At 37.4% G+C, this 22740-nt stretch overlaps 1 protein-coding gene and 1 long non-coding RNA gene across 2 annotated transcripts; both read left to right on the top strand.

Annotated features, from left to right (window-relative positions):
• The first annotated feature begins 618 nt into the window (after positions 1 to 618).
• LOC145973111 (uncharacterized) lies at positions 619 to 22406 on the top strand. The gene is made up of 3 exons (XR_014439365.1): positions 619 to 743; positions 4181 to 4320; positions 22365 to 22406. It is a non-coding gene; the product is annotated as an uncharacterized LOC145973111 (long non-coding RNA).
• LOC145973110 (uncharacterized) lies at positions 13307 to 14062 on the top strand. The gene has a single exon (XM_083102304.1). It carries the CDS (start codon positions 13343 to 13345, stop codon positions 13985 to 13987), a length of 645 nt encoding a protein of 214 aa, XP_082958430.1. The 5' UTR covers positions 13307 to 13342; the 3' UTR covers positions 13988 to 14062.
• Positions 22407 to 22740: the final 334 nt, after the last annotated feature.

Raw genomic sequence — 22740 nt, 5'->3', positions numbered from 1 at the left:
ATCATGAACATTTCTAAAGATAAGTTTTATTACAAATTTTTATATACTTTATTTAAGTATAAATATGTATATAGTATACATATATATACATATTATACTATAACTAATTTGTTTTTTATTTTTTAATTTATATGTCTTACAAGTAAGAAAATGGTATTATTGTTTAACTTATTTTTATTAATTATTTTTTAAGAGTTGATTGAAGATATAGAGTAGATAGAGAAGATAGAGTAGATAGATTCAATTAGTTCATCATCTGTAATGCATTTTTTAAAATTGCATCTATTAAGTAGTTAATGAATAATAAACATTTTTTTCTGTAATAAACAAAAAAATTTTCAAAATAACAAATGAAATATTTCATATAATATTGTTTATTTGATAATTTTAATTTGTTAGATTTCTTTGCATTAATAAAGAAAACTTTCGTTAAGAATATTTTTTTACAAATTTACATATAACAGAAAAACAATTTAGATCATAATAATAAGTCACTCCTTGTATATGTTTATAAAATAAAAATAAATAATTTCATAGTGTACGGTATGTTAATCGATTTATCGCAGTCGATTTACGTGACATATTTTATTGCAAATTTCACTATATTATAATGTTGCTATGCGATTAATAAGTTGCTATGTAAATAAACATAAATAATTGATAGACGATTTGTTAATGATTTTTATTAGAAGTTTGCGAGACACGTAAGAGAGAGTTGAGAAAGATTCAACTTTATATAAAAGGTAATAAATTCTTTTTTTAAAATAATTATTTCATAATGATTGTTTACGTTTGATTTATAACACATTTCACATATATTTATATTCTTTTAACATATTTACGTTACTTGTATAATTACACAGGTAAAATTTTATAAATTATATTTATTTTTATTTATTGTATAACTTTAAAATTAATGTACAATTACATGTGAACTATATTATATATGTAAAATTTTGTGACATTCTTATAAATTTTCTTATCTTTATTAAACCAAACATTATTTATTCATTAAATTATATACTATATATTAATTTTATTCTTGACCAGTTGAAATTTGGAATACACATATCATTTCTCAAATCATCTTATTTTTGCTTACTTTTCGAATCGTTTATCTCTTCAACTTATATTATATTCTTTTATAATTTATTTTTACGTATATTACAAAGAAAGAAACGATTTATATATATATATATATATATATATATATATATATAAAAGATTAATTTAAATATACATATTATATTTTATATTTAAATATATATCTTATTTTTTACAAAATATTTAATGAATTTAATAAATTTTGTATTAGAAAATCAATTTATTTAATTTTAATAATTTCGCATTAAATATATATGTATGTATATATATATATATATATATATATATATATATACATATATATATACAGGGTGATTCTAAATAACTTTATGTTTTTGCAAAAACATAATCTTGACCGAATTCTAAGACGATTTTTCCTTTGGCAAAATTTCGTCCGAAGCTTAGTTTTTGAATTATTAAAGGAAGTAGTTAACGTATGACGGGTCGAATACAAGAGGCAGGCAAGGGTGGCGCGATTCACCGTCAGACGCGGGTGCTTACGCGGGGCGCCTGCTGCGATCAGCTGGTCGCTATACACATACAGACACACATTCTCTGTCTGTCTGTCTGTCTGTCTGTCTGTCTGTCTGTCTGTCTGTCTGTCTGTCTGTCTGTCTGTCTCTCTCTCTCTCTCTCTCTCTCTCATTCGCTCACTCACCTGTAATTTTTTTTTTTTTTTTTACGAGAGAGGGGAAAATGCATTTTATGCATACCCACCGGTCGATCCAGTGAGTTATGTGGGACTCGAATACCAAGTCGAATTACCAACTCGGTACTCCCTACCCACTAAAAACCCCTCTCTTTTCACGAATTTCCTTTGACACACTGTCCCTCTGACTTCCCGAGATCTGTTTTCACATAAAGTCAAAAAATAGTTATTATTACCTTGTTCGATGACTTTTGATGTATTGCTGTAATTGCTTGAAGGAGAAATGAATTTTCCGATAGATCGTACGTTCTCAAATTTAACGTAGATATCACGTTGCAAAAGACAAGAAATCCACACTAAATTATTAACAGAAAGTTTTTCTTCTTTCATGAACTGTATTCTTTTATAAACTTTAACGTAATCACATTTATTTACTCACTCGATGAGACGAGAAATTTACTAATGACTCTACCACTAATCACTATTAATCACTGTCGAATAATAACTGTTGGCGATTAAAAATCACTCGATGAAAGAAACACGCGCGGACACGTTACTACACGACGCGACGACGCGACAATGCGACGATAATTACTCGGCGACTGCAAGCAGTTTTTTGTCATGGTAGGTTGCGATAGGTTAAGGTACTACTGGCGCTATCGAACGCGATCATGTGTTCGATTGAAGAATGCGGTAAACATAATAAACATTTAACATATTAATATTATTATTATCATGGATGTGTGTGATATCCATACATCGTATGATATCTACTTAAAAATTAATTAGATTAAATAAGTGTTTTTAAAATATTTATTACTTTTACTATTATCTTAAATAAATATTTAATATTAATATTTTATATGATTTGATTTTTAATCGCCAACAGTTATTATTCGACAGTGATTAATAGTGATTAGTGGTAGAGTCATTAGTAAATTTCTCGTCTCATCGAGTGAGTAAATAAATGTGATTACGTTAAAGTTTATAAAAGAATACAGTTCATGAAAGGAGAAAAACTTTCAGTTAATAATTTAGTGTGGATTTCTTGTCTTTTGCAACGTGATATTTACGTTAAATTTGAGAACGTACGATCTATCGGAAAATTCATTTCTCCTTCAAGCAATTACTGCAATACATCAAAAGTCATCGAACAAGGTAATAATAACTATTTTTTGACGTTATGTGAAAACAGATCTCGGGAAGTCAGAGGGACAGTGTGTCAAAGGAAATTCGTGAAAAGAGAGGGGTTTTTAGTGGGTAGGGAGTACCGAGTTGGTAATTCGACTTGGTATTCGAGTCCCACATAACTCACTGGATCGACCGGTGGGTATGCATAAAATGCATTTTCCCCTCTCTCGTAAAAAAAAAAAAAAAAAATTACAGGTGAGTGAGCGAATGAAAGAGAGAGAGAGAGAGAGAGAGAGAGAGAGAGAGAGAGAGAGAGAGAGACAGACAGACAGACAGACAGACAGACAGACAGACAGACAGACAGACAGACAGACAGACAGACAGACAGACAGAGAGAGAATGTATGTGTTCGCATGTGTGTCTGTATGTGTATAGCGACTAGCTGATTGCAGCAGGCGCCCCGCGTAAGCACCCGCGTCTGACGGTGAATCGCGCCACTCTTGCCTGCCTCTTGTATTCGACCCGTCATACGTTAACTACTTCCTTTAATAATTCAAAAACTAAGCTTCGGACGAAATTTTGCCAAAGAAAAAATCGTCTTAGAATTCGGTCAAGATTATGTTTTTGCAAAAACATAAAGTTATTTAGAATCACCCTGTATATATATATATATATATATATATATATATATATATATATACATACATATATATTTAATGCGAAATTATTAAAATTAAATAAATTGATTTTCTAATACAAAATTTATTAAATTCATTAAATATTTTGTAAAAAATAAGATATATATTTAAATATAAAATATAATATGTATATTTAAATTAATCTTTTTGTATATTACTTTTTGTATATATATATATATATATATATATATATATATATACATACATATATATTTAATGCGAAATTATTAAAATTAAATAAATTTATTTTCTATGTAATATATAAAAGGATTAATTTAAATATACATATTATATTTTATATTTAAATATATCTTATTTTTTACAAAATATTTAATGAATTTAATAAATTTTGCATTACAAATGTATATTAAAAATAATATACAATTTTTAATTTTTACATATAATTTAGTATATACTATTTTTTAAGATTAGTAATAATTTTATATATATATAACTAAAACTTATAGTTAAATAATATAAAAAAATATTAATAAAATATTTTTACATGGATATTTTTATATTAAAATAAATATTTTTTTATTTATAAGAATGTTCTTTTGGTTTAATATTTAATACTTTTTTCAACTATTTGTTTCAGGCATTATTTCAACTACTTCGATCTTAATTTCTTCACTTTCCGTTAATAAGAATATTGTGTGCTGTTCATTTTGGATTTAAAGAAAAATTTTATAAAATATAAATATAAATATATATATGTATATATAAATATCTCTTTAGGTAAGTTAAATTTAAAATCTTAAATATTAACAAATTTTTTTATATTGTATGCATGCATGTACGCATACATATACACACACACATACGCAATATGCTTGTATATATATATATATATATATGAAATGATAAAAAATAGAAACAATTAAATAACTCGCAAACAATGTATTTGTATTTTTTTTTTAAATTTACAAAAACACTACAAAAATTATATCATTTGAAGAAATTCATTTAACAGTGTTACTCTATTTATTGCGTTTTTTGTTTCTCTCGGAATAATTTTGAGTCGATAAAAAATTTTAAATAAAAAAAGTTTGAGGCTTTTAAATACTAAAGAAATGAACTATAGAGTCGTAACCCAGGTAGCAAGCACACGTCATTTTGACGTTTCAAATTGGTCATTCACTGACTATTCTTGACGTCACGAATTGACGTTTTTATGACGTAAAAGTAACAATGTCACAGATTTTTGACGTCATGACATGTACCGAATTTTGACGTCATAAAATGTACCATATTTTGACGTCTTTTTCTTAGCATAATAATATATTTAATAGTGTTGTCGAATAAAGCACTCTCTAAAAGTGAATCAGTGTATTATCACTGAAAAACAGTAAATAGTCACAGATTACAGCAGTTATAAGTACAGCACTGTAAATCAGTAATATTTTATTGAAAGAATCAGTTAATAAATTTTGACTATTTCAATCAGTAATATCTCAGTAATATTTCTCAATATCAGTAATATTTCTTTCGTTATTGCCAGTAATATTAAACTACAATTCATCTCTCTATCTATTTCATAAATATAATATAAATATAATAAATATAAGAATAAATAAATATATATAAATATAAATAAATATATATAAAATTAAAAATTTTATTTATATTTACTAAATATTTATTATATTAAAAATTTTATTTTATTTATATTACATGTATATTGAACTTGTTATTTTAAATAGATAACGAACGAATAATTTTGATTAAGTAGCCAGACATTTATTTGTCCGACTTATAAGATCGATTTAATATCTGAAGCCTCTCTATTGAGATTGTATCAGAAATTAAATCGAAGTAATATTTCTAATTTTATCTGACACTCTTTGCAAACTTTATATAATTCTTATGACTAAAACTAAATACGAGAGAGATAGCGATCATAGCGGTAAACGAACAAACTAGCGATTACTGGTTTTACAGTGAATTTTACTTTAACAATTGTTAAAGTCTGATCGCAAAAGTCATGTTATATAAAAAATTTAAAAAAATTTTTTATGGGATCGATGTACTAACTAATGACATTAATAATAAAATAATCGTCACTTCATGACTGAAAAATGACGTCAAAATAACGTTATATCAAGACGTCAATATAAAGTCATGTAACAAATCAGTCATTTTGACGACATATGACCAAAAATGACCAGTTTGGAACGCCAAATGACGTGTGTTTGCTACCTGGGAATCTCTCTTTATATATGTAACACATACATATATATATGTATATGTATATTCACTTATACATATACAAATTTGAAATGATTTATATTTAACTTAATTTTAGTATATCTATTCAAAGTTAAACCAACATCATCTCTAAATTTAATATTTTATATTTTAAAATTTTTATAGAGAAAATTTTTTTAATATATTATTTTTCTTCTTTATATATTCAATCGATCTTTGTCTTTTTGTGTACCTACTAGATTAAAATAATTATGTACTATATCTTTAAAAATATATCAAAAAGAAAATTGTTTTAAATAAAAATTGTTTGTTTTATTTTTTTTATAAATATGTTAATTGATCTCCTTCCTATTTAAATAAAACATTTTTATTACTTTATATGTATGATTCTATATATTGTGACGTTGCCGTCCCGACGCGCGTCCATCCACCCCGGGAATCTTCACGGGGCGCGAGCCGAGCGGCCGCGCCAGAAAAAGATTGAGAGAGAGCCGTGTCGAAATCTCCGGAGAGACGAGCCGTTATCCTTTTTCGCGCTAGTACTAATTATTTTTTGTATCGTTTTTGTACGTCGGGCAACCCGCCGGAGGGAAACCAGAAGAGGCCCAAGAGGAATCATTACGACAGCTGATACGACAGCGCCGGAGGAACAGAGTCTCGGGTAGAGACCGCCCCCTTCAAATAAAGGAAGGAAATCAGCTGTCTTGTGGGCCGAAATAACCGGGCCGGATCGGCGCCACCCTCAGAAGAGGGAGGACGGAAAATCTACCTCCGGACGATCACGGATACCAGGATCGCCGAAAGTCAGCAATTTTAAATTATCGGGGCCGTTACGGCCCCCGATACGGCGTTGTCGCGGGGCGCAGTAATACCTCGCGTGTCGCGGCGCTATTGGCCGCTAATCCGCGCACCCCTGCGCGCAGAATTGACGCCGCTATCGACCCTGGAGCGCGAGATCCAGGGATTCATTCTGGTGCGGTCGCTCTTAACGAAAAGTCGCTCTTGTCGTAGTCTGTCGTTGTCGTAATTGTGTCGTCACCAAGGTCCGAACGAGAGGACGAGCCGAGGATCATCCCCTGGTCACGGGAGAAAGTATCGGTGAGGTTGCCCATCGCTATCTTGTACGCCACGTACGCGATTCCGTCCGCGGACCGGCCGTTCTGTCGCCGTCGCCATTTTCGTGTCTCGTTGTCGCTCGGGCATTGTACCGAGCTCGCGATTTTCGTGTATTTCGGGCGACCGGAGACAAGCGACCGAGGCATCAAGGACGATCGTAACGCAGGCCGTAGCTGATAAGGAACCGTTCGTCTCTCTCCGGGATTCGGGGTGTCGTAAAACGCGTAGTGACCGGCTCTCGTATATCGACCACGTGCGCGGTAAATCGCGGGGAATGCGTCCGCTATCCGTGCTGTCGAAAAGAGTTGTCGAAACCGCGTAAGACATCCCCGCAATCGATCTCCGGGCAATTTTCGTCTGTAATTAGCGTGTATGTGAGCGTGTGACCGTGTGCGTGTGACGACGTGGCAAATGTCGTGCTGTCCTTGTCGCTCTTGATACTGGTACGAATTGCGTTTATTGCGTGTAGTTGCGTGGTATTTGTCGTACGTTAGAGTGTGTCGCGGTGCATAATAGATTAAGAAAGTGTCGAAATTCGAGGGTTTCGCGTAGATAGAAAGCGTTACGCCGAAAAGAGGCGAAGCGACGTCCGACGGCTATCGAATTCCGAGCGAATCGATCTTGCCCGTAGCAAGCGAGATTTTTCGTCTTCGCAAATCGCTTGATTACTATCGTTCAATTATTAAGCCTCATTCCAAACATAGTGCTGTCGATTAAAAGAGCGAGTAACAAAGAGAATAGATCTGTTAAACGCGTTTTCGAGGAGATTGTCGAAATTTCCGTTACGCTCTCGAAACGCCGTTCGGTATCGCAAAGTCCGGCCATAAAAACGGGCCTGGAGGACGATAAATATCTCCGCCGTCTTATGATCTCGATTTCGTGCTATTGTTATCATCGCTGTCGATCTGTTGTACGTTATTTCAAATCTTCGCATTTATGTTAAACTCAGTTATATTTCGTTAATTCAGTCTCGCTAATTTATGTCATTATTACTATTTCTTTCTAGAACTTGTTATTTCTTTCACTTTATATTCCTTTCTATTATATTTCTTTTATTTAAATAAATGTGTTACATTCTCTTTTATATTAAATTCGCGTAATTTATTTGAGTGTTCGTTTCTCGTGTGTGTTAAATTCCGTCGTGTTCGTCAATTCTAGTAGTCACCGACAGCTTCGCATAAAATAATTCAAGATCCTTTTCAACGGACCCTGCCCCTCTACCGTTAGGTGAGCTAGTCGGCCCGTGGCGAAACAGGCTAACGTTCTTCGCGTTATTCTGACGATTTTGCGAACTGGTACGTGGAAGACCGTATCTGGCGCCCAACTTCGAGATCTCGAGACGGCCTTCGCTTCGCCGCGGCTCGCGCGAGAACACCCTCCATCCGAGTTCCTCCGAGCGCGAGTATCTCTATCCACCTTGTGTCTTTTTTTTGACGGCGTTTTCGCTCCCCATTAACATCCTCCTCTCCAACACCCGAGGAGGATCGAAAAATTAAAAATAAAAAGACGTCGCAAAAATTTGGCGCCCAACGTGGGGCCACGCGTTGAGAAGGAAAAAGTTCGGGGAGCTAATACGAATTAAATTATTTAGTCGAATGATTGCTTTTGTCGTATATTCGTTTCGTTTGTCGTTAACGCTTTCGTTTGAAATTCTTTTCTTTCGCCGACCTTTACGTGTTTGTTGTCGACCTTCGATCGTTTGGACAATAACGGCTTTATCTAGTGTTATTGAGTTATCGACGTTTATGATCACGGTGATCTTGCCACGTCTTACTGAGTTCGAGCTTATTTATTTTGTTTCGAGTTTTTCTTTCGTTATCGCATGAGTCAAGTCGACCCAGAGGACGACTGGATTTTCGTGTTAAATCGCGAACAATTGCTTGAGGAATTACAGCGGCGTAAACTTTCAACGGAAGGAAGTTATTCGATTCAGACCGCGCGTTTGCTGCGTCGCGTGCGCAAAGATCGAAAATTTAATACGGGCAAGATGTCGGATGAGGAGCTTTTAGAAGTCCCTACGGATGCGATGGCTCGACCTGATAGCCCGATGGATCAGGCGAGATCTCGCGCGCCTTCCGGCTCCCGCGATACTCCGCGCTCGATGGGGCGGGATTTCTCGCGCGAAAACGCGGGAAATTCCGCGATGACGGCGTACAACGTCATGCGGAAGTGGAATTTGAAATTCTCGGGTGCGAGAGGGGAAGACGCGGAAACATTTTTACTTAGGATTGAGGAAGGTCGCGAGTTAATTCCCGTACCCGACGAAGACATTTTGCGTTGCTTGCCATTCTTCCTAACGGGCATAGCACTTCATTGGTTCCGTAGTAAACGCGATCGGCTGTCGAATTGGACCGTTTTTAAAAATGCGTGGAGAACGCGGTTCGGGGACCCGGATTTTCAATTTGCTCTTCGCGAAGAAATAATGAGAAGGACTCAAGGGGAACATGAGTCTGTCGCTGATTTTTTGACGTGTCTTCGAGCCATATTCGATCGGTTGTCGCCACCGTGGACTGAATCAGAGCAAGTAAGCAGCGCGTTTCGAAATTTATTGCCGCGCATACAACAGTCCATCCGTCGAAATGAGGTAGAAGATTTAGACGCTTTAGAGGATTTGGCGACTCGCGTGGAGGCTAGTTATCAGCTGTCGCAACGCTATCGGGCTCCCCCGACTCCGGAGAAATCTCTGTTTCCGGATCTCGCGTACCACGCACCGCGCAATACGAAACAGTCTACACGAGGCCGGGAAACTCTTGCCGCGTTGAGTACGCCTAATGCGGAATCAGAAACGAGATCCGCCTCTCGCAGGGAGAGGAAAAACAAAAATCGCGCAACTCGAGCCGCGACCAGAACGGAGGCCGCTCAGACAAGTTTGTCGTCTTCAGGGGCAACGGCCGCAGAATCAAATGCTTCGCGAAATTCCGCATTAAAATGTTGGAATTGTGAGGGTGTAGGTCATATTTCGAGAAATTGTTCAGCCGCTCCGCGACTACATTGCTATCGTTGCGGTCGAGCGAAAGTAACGTTACGAACGTGTCCCGACTGTTCGGGAAAAGAATAAAGGAGTCGAATAATAGGGGGGACCCGACTCCTATTCAAACCCAACCCCCTTTTCGTGTCGTTAATTGTTCTCGTGAATTTTCGTTCAGTGCTTTTGGTTGTCGTGACATCTCGTCGATGTTATTTATTCGTGTTAAATTATTAGGAAACGAGATTAGCGCTCTAGTGGATTGTGGGTCTACTCGAACTTTCTTAGGTTCTAGCGTTGTCGAATTGGTGGACAAATTGAAATTAAAGTTTCGAAAGTCGGATGGCCGACGAGTAGTTACGGCGACCGGCCAAACGACACGCGTTAGGGGGGAGGTGGATCTTCCTTTTACGGTGTTTGATAGGACAAATTCTTTGAGAGCGTATGCATTACCGTCACTAGCAATACCATGCATACTTGGGCTTGATTTTTTGGGGCTATTTGGTATGGTGGTCAATTTTCCACGCCAAGAATGGTACTTTGAGGATGAACCCGCCATTGTGTATCGTTTCGAGAACCAGCCAGTGGACCCCATTTTTCACTTAAATTTGATCGAGAATTCGGCTAGCCGTGAATCAAGTAATTATTTCGTGTCCGAAATCGCGAAATTAGCAGACCGAAAGTCGGATGACGGCCCGCGAGAAATTAGTCTTCCCGCGGAAACGACCCGTGTTCACAAAATACAACGGGCTCGGCTGTCGAAATCTGATCCGCTTATTTGCTGCGGTTTGAGTGAGTTGTCGTCGCGCGAAAGCCAGCGATTAGAAAAATTCTTAGAGGGTCATATCGTAGGCGATCCGAATAAACCGGGAGCGACTAGTTTGACGGAGCACAAAATTGATGTCGGCGGACATGCTCCGATTAAACAGAGGTATTATCCCGTTTCGCCAAAAATTCAGGAAGCGATTTACGCGGAAGTAGATAAAATGTTAGCGGCGGGGATTATAGAACCATCTAAAAGCGAATGGTCTAGTCCGATCGTAATGATTAAGAAACCTAATGGAAGCTATCGATTTTGTCTGGATTTTCGAAAATTAAACAGCGTTTCGAAAAAGGATGCGTATCCATTACCGTATATGAACGCAATTCTCGATAAGTTACGATCGGCTAGTTATATTTCGACTATCGATCTAAGTCAGGCCTATTTTCAGATTCCGCTCGAGAGAAATAGTCGCGAGTTAACGGCGTTTACGGTACCGGGGAAGGGGTTGTTTCATTTTACTCGAATGCCGTATGGTCTCACCGGTGCCCCCGCGACATTTCAGCGTTTACTTGATCGGCTTATAGGTCCTGAAATGGAACCGCATGCTTTCGCTTATTTAGATGATATCGTTGTCGTAACCCGTACTTTTGAAGAACATTTGAGTTGGTTGAAACGCGTACTAGATCGGATAAGAGAGGCAGGCCTTACAATAAATCCTGAGAAGAGTAAATTCTGTCGGTCACAAGTGAAATATCTTGGGTTCCTGATACAACAGGAGGGGCTCAAGGTTGACCCTGATAAAACCGCGCCGATTGTCGAATATCCGCCACCGAAGAACTTAAAGCAATTGCGACGATTTATAGGGATGGCGTCTTGGTATCGCCGATTTATACCGCAGTGTGCGACGCGCTTAGAACCGCTAACTCGTCTCCTCCGGAAGGGTTTCTCTTGGGAGTGGGGGGATGAGCAAAAAGCTGCGTTTGATTCTATTAAATCGTGCATCACGTCACCGCCGACGCTGTCGTGTCCGAATTTTGAATTGCCGTTTGTTTTACAAACGGATGCGAGTTCGGTCGGTTTGGGAGCGGTATTGACCCAAGAAACGGAAGGCGTAGAACACGTCATCGCGTTCGCTAGTAGAGCGCTGTCGGAGGCCGAAAAGAAATACTCTACGACCGAGCAGGAATGTTTGGCTGTCGTTTGGTCGATTAAAAGGTTTAGACCGTATCTCGAGGGGTATACTTTTAAAGTCATCACGGACCATAGCAGCTTACGCTGGTTACATAATTTAAAGAACCCCACAGGTCGATTAGCGCGATGGGCTCTCGAATTGTTGGAATACGACTACGCGATCGAACACCGGAAAGGAGCGTTACATCATGTTCCAGACGCGTTGTCGCGCATGTATGAGACTACCGACGAATTATGTGCTGTTGCGATTACCGGAGACACTTGGTATGATGCACGCGTTCGAGACGTGGAAACTAATCCGCGTAAGAATTCGGGTTGGAAAATCGAAAACGATCAGCTGTATTTTCGAAAGCCGAACGCTGTCGTTTCTCAAGTTGTCGACGATCTCGAGCAATGGAAACTAGTACTTCCTAAAGAAGCGCGCGCGAACGTTATTAGGGAGGCTCACGATGTTCCACAATCAGGTCACTTAGGAGTCGAGAAAACATATCAGCGAGTAGCGACTCGGTATTTCTGGCCGCGTATGTTTCGTGGGGTAGCGGATTATGTCAGACATTGTGACGTTTGTCAGAGGACAAAGGTGGAACAGAATGTGCCGATGGGTTTAATGGGACGCCGAGCTGTCGAAACTCCGTGGACGGTCGTAGCGGCGGATATTATGGGTCCTTTTCCGCCGAGCAAAAACGGTAACGCGTATATTCTGGTAATCCAAGACCTATTCACCAAATGGATTGAATGTAGCCCGCTCCGGAAAGCAACGGGCAAAAAGATTCGCGAGCTTTTAAATGAATTAGTCGTTAACCGTTGGGGCGCGCCGCGGATACTGTGTACGGACAACGGCACTGAATTCATCAACCGCGAATTACAGGCGTTTGCGGAAGAATATGGCATCGTTCACTCGACCGTACCTCCGTATCATCCTCAGGCAAATCCGGTAGAACGCGTCAATAGGGTACTCAAAACTATGATTACGGCGTTTCTCAAAAACGATCATCGCGAATGGGATATTCACTTGGCTGAGTTCAGATTCGCATACAACACGGCGTACCATACCTCTTTACAGGCTACTCCGGCGTTCTTAAATTTCGGTAGGGAACCCCCGCCGGTTAACACCGTGCGTGGGAGACACGAGTCAGCTGTCGAAGTCGCGGAAGCGAATCCCGAGACTTGGAAAGAGCGCATGGAAAGAATTCAGGCTTTGCGAGATTGGGTAGTAGAGAACATAGAGGCAGCGCATAGTAAACAGGCGCATTATTATAATTTGCGAAGACGAGATCATCGTTTTGCGATTGGCGAGCAAGTTCTAAAGCGACAGCATGTGTTGTCGTCAGCCGCGCAGAATATTTCGGCTAAGTTAGCGACTAAATATCACGGTCCGTTTACTATCGCGAAAATATTGTCGCCGGTAGTATACGAATTAAAAGACCGCGCTAATAGATCAATAGGCAAGGTGCACATTAAAGACTTGAAACCCTATAATATTCCACCTGACCCTCCAGGCCATTAACCCACTAAGAATGTCGCGAGAATTTCGCGAAAGATATCGCGACGTACTAAATGCTGTCGACGAGCTGCGCCCCGGGTTTTGGACGGCGATGGCCGATGAGCTGCGCAGGATGATGGAGGGGCGCATTACAACCAGAGGCGCCGTGGTGCGCGAATTTCCGGCGCACAGAGAGGCCGGGGTTCAAGTGGTCGTCGATACCCGGGATGAGGCCACCGAGACGACTGTCGGGGCCGCGCGTGAAGCCGCGGTTCAGACCGGACCGGAGGACCCGGAACTGAACTCCACATCCACCGACGACCAAGAGGCTCCCATCATGGAGTCCCCCTGGGACAGCCCTCAGGCACGACGGTCTTCCCCAGCTCCCTGGGAATGGCCGAGACCTCCGGATGGACCGCCTTCACCGGGCGACCCGAACCCACCAGACGGGTGCTGGAACTGTGGGTCCAGGACCCATGTTGCCCGGGAGTGCCCCCGCGCGATAACGGGGGCCTACTGTTTCCGGTGCGGCACCAGGGGATACACCGTCCGGACCTGCCCCCATTGTCGCCAGGGCTGGCTGGCCCAAGGCCCGTACGTGGAAGGCCGAGGCCACCGGGGACCAGAACCCCCACGAGGTCGCCGGGCGAGGGGTGGATCCCGCCTAGGACCCTATTAACAGCTGTCGCTCGCGGTCCTCCTCCACTGCCGTTATTTTATTTTTTTCTTGATACGGGTTTTGCCGAGACCATCAATTTTTTTTTTTGCTGTCGCTCGGTTCGAGGCCTACATATGTTTCAGGGGAAATAAATGAGTGGCGGCAACATTCTTTCCTCATTCTTGTAATTTTCCTCCTTACAACCTACTTCCACCTTTGGTGAGACAGCTCGCGAATGTCGAACGGGGGGGTCCAGCCGCCAAACGGGACCGCGGGCCCCCGTGAGAGACGACAGCGCGAACAACAGTTAGTGAGAGACGGCACCCTATAGCTTCTCGTTACGGAAAGTTTATTGTTTGGTTTGTTTCGTCCCATTGTGGATTTGTATTGGTGTCTGCCTCGGCTCCGGAGACTTTGGTCGCCCGAACATGTGCGAAAGGACGAACGGAAAGTCCGATTTTGTGGCCATGATGGGTGGCTGGAGCCGATACGATCTCTCTTGGCAGGGGGGGGTGTGACGTTGCCGTCCCGACGCGCGTCCATCCACCCCGGGAATCTTCACGGGGCGCGAGCCGAGCGGCCGCGCCAGAAAAAGATTGAGAGAGAGCCGTGTCGAAATCTCCGGAGAGACGAGCCGTTATCCTTTTTCGCGCTAGTACTAATTATTTTTTGTATCGTTTTTGTACGTCGGGCAACCCGCCGGAGGGAAACCAGAAGAGGCCCAAGAGGAATCATTACGACAGCTGATACGACAGCGCCGGAGGAACAGAGTCTCGGGTAGAGACCGCCCCCTTCAAATAAAGGAAGGAAATCAGCTGTCTTGTGGGCCGAAATAACCGGGCCGGATCGGCGCCACCCTCAGAAGAGGGAGGACGGAAAATCTACCTCCGGACGATCACGGATACCAGGATCGCCGAAAGTCAGCAATTTTAAATTATCGGGGCCGTTACGGCCCCCGATACGGCGTTGTCGCGGGGCGCAGTAATACCTCGCGTGTCGCGGCGCTATTGGCCGCTAATCCGCGCACCCCTGCGCGCAGAATTGACGCCGCTATCGACCCTGGAGCGCGAGATCCAGGGATTCATTCTGGTGCGGTCGCTCTTAACGAAAAGTCGCTCTTGTCGTAGTCTGTCGTTGTCGTAATTGTGTCGTCACCAAGGTCCGAACGAGAGGACGAGCCGAGGATCATCCCCTGGTCACGGGAGAAAGTATCGGTGAGGTTGCCCATCGCTATCTTGTACGCCACGTACGCGATTCCGTCCGCGGACCGGCCGTTCTGTCGCCGTCGCCATTTTCGTGTCTCGTTGTCGCTCGGGCATTGTACCGAGCTCGCGATTTTCGTGTATTTCGGGCGACCGGAGACAAGCGACCGAGGCATCAAGGACGATCGTAACGCAGGCCGTAGCTGATAAGGAACCGTTCGTCTCTCTCCGGGATTCGGGGTGTCGTAAAACGCGTAGTGACCGGCTCTCGTATATCGACCACGTGCGCGGTAAATCGCGGGGAATGCGTCCGCTATCCGTGCTGTCGAAAAGAGTTGTCGAAACCGCGTAAGACATCCCCGCAATCGATCTCCGGGCAATTTTCGTCTGTAATTAGCGTGTATGTGAGCGTGTGACCGTGTGCGTGTGACGACGTGGCAAATGTCGTGCTGTCCTTGTCGCTCTTGATACTGGTACGAATTGCGTTTATTGCGTGTAGTTGCGTGGTATTTGTCGTACGTTAGAGTGTGTCGCGGTGCATAATAGATTAAGAAAGTGTCGAAATTCGAGGGTTTCGCGTAGATAGAAAGCGTTACGCCGAAAAGAGGCGAAGCGACGTCCGACGGCTATCGAATTCCGAGCGAATCGATCTTGCCCGTAGCAAGCGAGATTTTTCGTCTTCGCAAATCGCTTGATTACTATCGTTCAATTATTAAGCCTCATTCCAAACATAGTGCTGTCGATTAAAAGAGCGAGTAACAAAGAGAATAGATCTGTTAAACGCGTTTTCGAGGAGATTGTCGAAATTTCCGTTACGCTCTCGAAACGCCGTTCGGTATCGCAAAGTCCGGCCATAAAAACGGGCCTGGAGGACGATAAATATCTCCGCCGTCTTATGATCTCGATTTCGTGCTATTGTTATCATCGCTGTCGATCTGTTGTACGTTATTTCAAATCTTCGCATTTATGTTAAACTCAGTTATATTTCGTTAATTCAGTCTCGCTAATTTATGTCATTATTACTATTTCTTTCTAGAACTTGTTATTTCTTTCACTTTATATTCCTTTCTATTATATTTCTTTTATTTAAATAAATGTGTTACATTCTCTTTTATATTAAATTCGCGTAATTTATTTGAGTGTTCGTTTCTCGTGTGTGTTAAATTCCGTCGTGTTCGTCAATTCTAGTAGTCACCGACAGCTTCGCATAAAATAATTCAAGATCCTTTTCAACGGACCCTGCCCCTCTACCGTTAGGTGAGCTAGTCGGCCCGTGGCGAAACAGGCTAACGTTCTTCGCGTTATTCTGACGATTTTGCGAACTGGTACGTGGAAGACCGTATCTGGCGCCCAACTTCGAGATCTCGAGACGGCCTTCGCTTCGCCGCGGCTCGCGCGAGAACACCCTCCATCCGAGTTCCTCCGAGCGCGAGTATCTCTATCCACCTTGTGTCTTTTTTTTGACGGCGTTTTCGCTCCCCATTAACATCCTCCTCTCCAACACCCGAGGAGGATCGAAAAATTAAAAATAAAAAGACGTCGCAATATATACAAATAATAAAAAAAGTTTAACATATTTTACATTAATACATATATTTACACACACAAACATATATTACATGAAAAATATACGTAAATGTAAATTATTGTATAATTAAATATTTCGGTTTTAAATTTTTAAATCCTCTTTAATAATAAAGTAAGATTTCAGTGATAAACGAGATTTTAAAGTAAAATGGTAATAATAAAATATTAATAATAAAATAAAAAAATAAATTAAAATATTTTAATTAAATTACAAAAGCAACTAATGAAAACTTTTTTGAGGAGGTTAGAAAATAGAATATTAAGATAAAAGTATTTCCAAAATATTTATTATGTAATTATTTAGAAATTATTTAGAAATATGTGTGTAAAAATCACTGATTGATTGAATCATTTTATATTTGTATATTGTTAGTTAAATTTGCGATAAGAATAATATATTTCTTATTAATTTTGTAATTTATTATTTTTATATTTTTATTATTTTAAATTATTATTTTAAATTAAATTTAGTTTCAATCTTTATAATTACGATGTTTAAAAATTTGAGTTTTTAATTATTTGTCAGTTTGTTTAAAGTATGAATTGTAATAAGCAATTAATCTGATATTCAATATTTAAAAAAAAATAAGATAACGTATTTAATGTACCCAGCAAACACCAAATAACAGTTATATAGTATAACTGTTAGTTATAATTTCCCACTCAACAATATAACTGTTACATAACAGATATGTTATGTAGCTGTTATATTGTTGAATGGGAAATTACAACTAACAGTTATATAAATGTTACTTGGTGTTTGTTGGATAATTTGTTAAAGTATTTAAATTTATCAATTTAATATAAATTTAATTACTATAAATTTAATTATTATTTTAAAGAAATGGTTAAATTTTTTAATAAAGAAATATCTCAATGTTTAAAATAAGATAAAAAAAAGGAACAACAGAATTGAGAAATTAATTAAATTATAAAATATTTTTTTGAAACAGGCATTTTAATTTATTTTATGGATAAGTTTAAAAATTAATTTATTAAATAGAGAATATCAATAAAATAAAATATTAATAAATTTAAATTTTAATATTTTAAATAAAATTTTTAGTTACAAACAAAATACTTTTAAAAACATTTTATAATATCATAATTAAAATAGTTCAAAAGAAATACATTCTTATGGAACATTTGTGTAATTTTATTTAAAGAAGGAAGAAAATTTTGCTGCATACTTTTAACGTGCAAAACAATAATAAAAATTTATCATAAAAATAAATGCGGAAATTGAAATATAGTTTTAAATAAAAAGTTAAAGTATTAAAATTGATTGAATTTTTAAATATGTATTTCTACCGCTTTAATGTATCGAATATGTATACATAGCGCTTTAATATTAATAATAATAAATATAATAATATACAGGGTGTCCCACAACTCGCAATTGAAATTTTAATAACATATTCCTGAGCAAAAACTGCAACAAAAATTCTAATAGAAAAATATTGAAGCTACAATAGTTTTTGAGTTATAAGCGATCAAAGTTTGACAATGATATCGTATAGAATTCGCGCATCCAGGTCCGTAATTACATTTACACGTGTACTGATATCATCTCTTATTGATTTTTTTCATGTCAGGTAATATTGATTTTTACTGCACATCTGATTTCATTTTTTTTATTTTGTTTTATAATGATAATAGATTAATTTCTACAAATATTTTTTTGATTAAAAAGAAATGTATCTTATTTTTCAAGTTGTTGAAACATTAAATTTTATAATTCTGTTTAAATGTAATAATTGAAGTATTATTTAAATTTTTATTTAAAAAAGAACGTTTTCTGTATATTATTTATAATTCGTTAATACTATATATAATACTAATTAATCACCATAATGTATAATGTACATAATAAACACATACATAAGAAACGATAAAATAAAATCAGCTGTGTAATAGAAATCAATATAACCTGACATGAAAAAATAACAAATGACAGATCGGTATACGTGTAAATGTAGTTACGGACCTGAGCGCGCGAATTCTACGCGACATTATTGGCAAATTTTGATCGCTTATAACTCAAAAACTAATACTTCAACTATAGCTTCAACATTTTTATATTAGAATTTTCGTCTCAGTTTTTGCTGAAAAATATGTTATTCAAATTTCTTTAAATTTTGATGATAAATCTTCTTTGTAAAATACATCTTTAAGAAATTAATTTATGATAAATAATTATAACTAATTAAATTTTAAATATTCAATCTAAGAAATGAATATAATATTAATTGTTATACTGGATATTTTAAACTTTTTTTTTACTATCTTTAATTACTTGATTTTGTTAGATTTTTCTGTTTAATTTCAATAAGTAAATTGAAATCTTACATTAATACTAAAGAGGATTTAAATGGAATATTTTGTACACTATAATAAAACCTTTATGATTTTAAAAACATTTAATATATACATATACATATAAAAAAAATAATTGTCTATACAGGGTGACCCATTTTAACTTAGGCAGCCAAATAACTCGAAAAATAAGCACACTACGAAAAAATGTTTAGAATTAAAATTTTGTCATTTCGAGGGGGACGTACAATGACGTTAAAATGAGCCCCCCCACCCCTCCCCCTGGGCGGTGAGGGGGGGCAAGTTTGAAATCTTAAATGGGAACCCCTATTTTTTATTGCATATTCGGAATCTTTGGCTAAAAGCACATACAATTTGTCTGAAACATTTTTCTCGATTCATGATAGATGGCGCTGTAATCGACGAAATTCAATTTCTTCGATTTCTCTTACTGAGAACCCATGCTTACGATTCTGCAATAAATTAACAATAAAAATACCACGTTTTCATTGTTAATACTCGAAATTAGTCTTAAAACAAACTTCTCATTATTTTTTATTACTCATTAATTACTTCTCAAGAAACTGCTTTTAGCGTAACCCAGGAACAACGTCGTGGACGTAGCAGTTTTCTGTTCCCTTCGGGGTGCTTGATTAACGTGAGTCCCTTCGCCTCTCACAATTCGGGGTGCTTGAACGTGTGGTAACCCAGCCAGTGAAGGCAAGGTCGTGTGGTGATCCAGCCAGTGAAGGCAAGGTCGTGTGGTGACCCAACCAGTTAAGGCAAGGTCAAGTAGTGACCCAGCCAGTGAAGGCAAGGTCGTGTGGTGACCCAACCAGTTAAGGCAAGGTCAAGTAGTGACCCAGCCAGTGAAGGCAAGGTCGTGTGGTGACCCAACCAGTTAAGGCAAGGTCAAGTAGTGACCCAGCCAGTGAAGGCAAGGTCGTGTGGTGACCCAACCAGTTAAGGCAAGATTGCATTGTTATCAGCTCTCTCCGCATGGAGGAGATGCTCAAAGTGTGCACCATTATTTTCTAAGGATAACAGTAATCGACAGCGAAAGTTACGTTGTACATTTTCTAGCATTAAAGGAGTTATAGCTTCACAAGCTCTTCTTATTCTTTCCATCATATTCAATCTTGTCGTTGGAGCTTTACTATACACTGCATCTTTAACGTATCCCCATAAAAAGAAATCAAGGGGGTTCAAATCCGGTGATCTCGGAGGCCACAGAACTGGTCCACCCCGCCCTATCCACCGATTTGGGAACCTTTGATTCAAAAACATCCGTACAATACGAGCATAATGAGCAGGAGCACCATCTTGTTGATACCATAAATTTAGTCTAACTGCAAGGGGAACATTCTCTAGGTATGCTGGCAAATCATTTTCGAGGAATTCTAAATACATTGGACTATTAATTGGACGTTCAAAAAAATGAGGTCCAATGACTTGGCCATTGCAAATGCCTACCCATACATATAAACTCCAACGATGTTGATTAAGCACCTCACGATACCAATGTGGATTTTCTGGTGACCAATAGTGGCAATTATGCCTATTGAGACTACCATTGCTGATGAATGTTGCTTCATCACTGAAACAAACATTACTAAAAAAATCTGGATTCTGATCTAACATCTCAAGAGCCCATCTACAAAATTGTACTCTGAGTACGTAGTCGGCCTCACTTAATTCCTGTACCAGAGTAATATGATACGGATGGTAATTGACTGATCGTAACAATCTATGTGCCGTAGTTTGAGGGATTCCCAGTTCTCGTTCTATTTGACGGGTACTAATATGGGGATTTTGATGAACCATAGCCAAAACTGCGAGCAATCTAGGGTCATTATTATTATGAAGTCTATTCCTTCGCCTTTCGCGATGAAGTGGATTATTACGAGATCTCCTTTCAATGTTTATAATTTGTTGATCAGTAGGATGGCGGCGATTTGGGAATCGCTCCGCATAAGTACGGGCAGTAAGTCTGTAATTTCTACCACATTCGCCAAAGGTTATAAGAATATCGACTACTTCTGTAGGCGTATAATTTGCCATTTTACCAGAATTTTATCAGAGTACAAATGTTAAAAAAATACATAAACACTTGTGACTTTGGCACTAAATGGACAAAATTTTGGAGGGATACTTAGAGGAACTCCATCAGATGGAAAGTCCAAAATGTCTCGGTACTTTGGACCATTCAAGTTGCCTAAAGGGCAGGTTACGCTAAAAGCAGTTTCTTGAGAAGTAATTAATGAGTAATAAAAAATAATGAGAAGTTTGTTTTAAGACTAATTTCGAGTATTAACAATGAAAACGTGGTATTTTTATTGTTAATTTATTGCAGAATCGTAAGCATGGGTTCTCAGTAAGAGAAATCGAAGAAATTGAATTTCGTCGATTACAGCGCCATCTATCATGAATCGAGAAAAATGTTTCAGACAAATTGTATGTGTTTTTAGCCAAAGATTCCGAATATGCAATAAAAAATAGGGGTTCCCATTTAAGATTTCAAACTTGCCCCCCCTCACCGCCCAGGGGGAGGGGTGGGGGGGCTCATTTTAACGTCATTGTACGTCCCCCTCGAAATGACAAAATTTTGATTCTAAACATTTTTTCGTAGTGTGCTTATTTTTCGAGTTATTTGGCTGCCTAAGTTAAAATGGGTCACCCTGTATATATATGTATAATATATATATATATATATATATATAGTTTTTTTTTTATTTTAATAATATATGCATTTATAATACATTATTAAAAAAAAAACGTTTTTTCGTACATTAAAAATTGAGTACTCAAACTAGGTGAAAAATCATTGTATAGAAAAATTTAAAGAAGTAAATTTTTTAAGCTTGAAATTTCTAATTCAATATACTATCAATTGTTTAAAAAATTTTTTTATTTTTAAGAAAAATTAAAAAAAAATGTAAATAAAATATTATAATTTATGGAACTTTACTTATGTTAGATTTTTCGGAAGAAATTTTTTATCGAATTACATAGTACTAAATACATATAATTTTAAAGAACAAAATAATGTTTTTTTTAAAGCATAGAATAAAGAAGATAAATAAATTTTCGAAAACTAGCGTGTTAAATTTGAGATTTTAAACTTCGAAACGTTTTTTTAATTCCTCATCTACAATGATTTTTTAGAGTTCCAGCGATTTAAAAATAACGCAAATTTTAGTGTATGAAAAAGGTTTTTTATTATTTTTTAATAGTATATAATAATAATTTTTATTAAATTAAAATATATTAACTTTTATAATTTTTTGTTTCAGGTACATGAAAAACAATTTTAAAAAAATAGAAGAAGTTTGTGCATGTGTATATTTTTTAAGTTCTATATAAATTAAACATATTTTTAAGTTCTATAAAAATTAAGTTTAAGTGTATTCTTAACTTCTATATAAATTAAGTTTAAATTATATTGTATATGTTTATTTTAAATATAAACCTTTAAGTTATTAATTTGATTTGTGTGTACATATATGTAAAAAATTAAATATGTAAGAAATATAATATATGTAAGAAATTATATTCAAATTATATAAAATTAAAATAAAGGATTAGATATTAACAGTATAATACTTATTATTAATAATATTAATAAAAATTATAATGATAATGATATGATGATGATGACAATTATAAGAT

This window comes from Camponotus vicinus, unplaced genomic scaffold, assembly GCF_025532165.1.
Source record: "Camponotus vicinus isolate PSW18456_S1 unplaced genomic scaffold, iyCamVici1.0 SCAF_6, whole genome shotgun sequence".
NCBI lineage: Eukaryota > Metazoa > Arthropoda > Insecta > Hymenoptera > Formicidae > Camponotus > Camponotus vicinus.
Note: the sequence above shows the minus strand (reverse complement) of the source record. Positions and strands in the feature narration are given on the sequence as shown.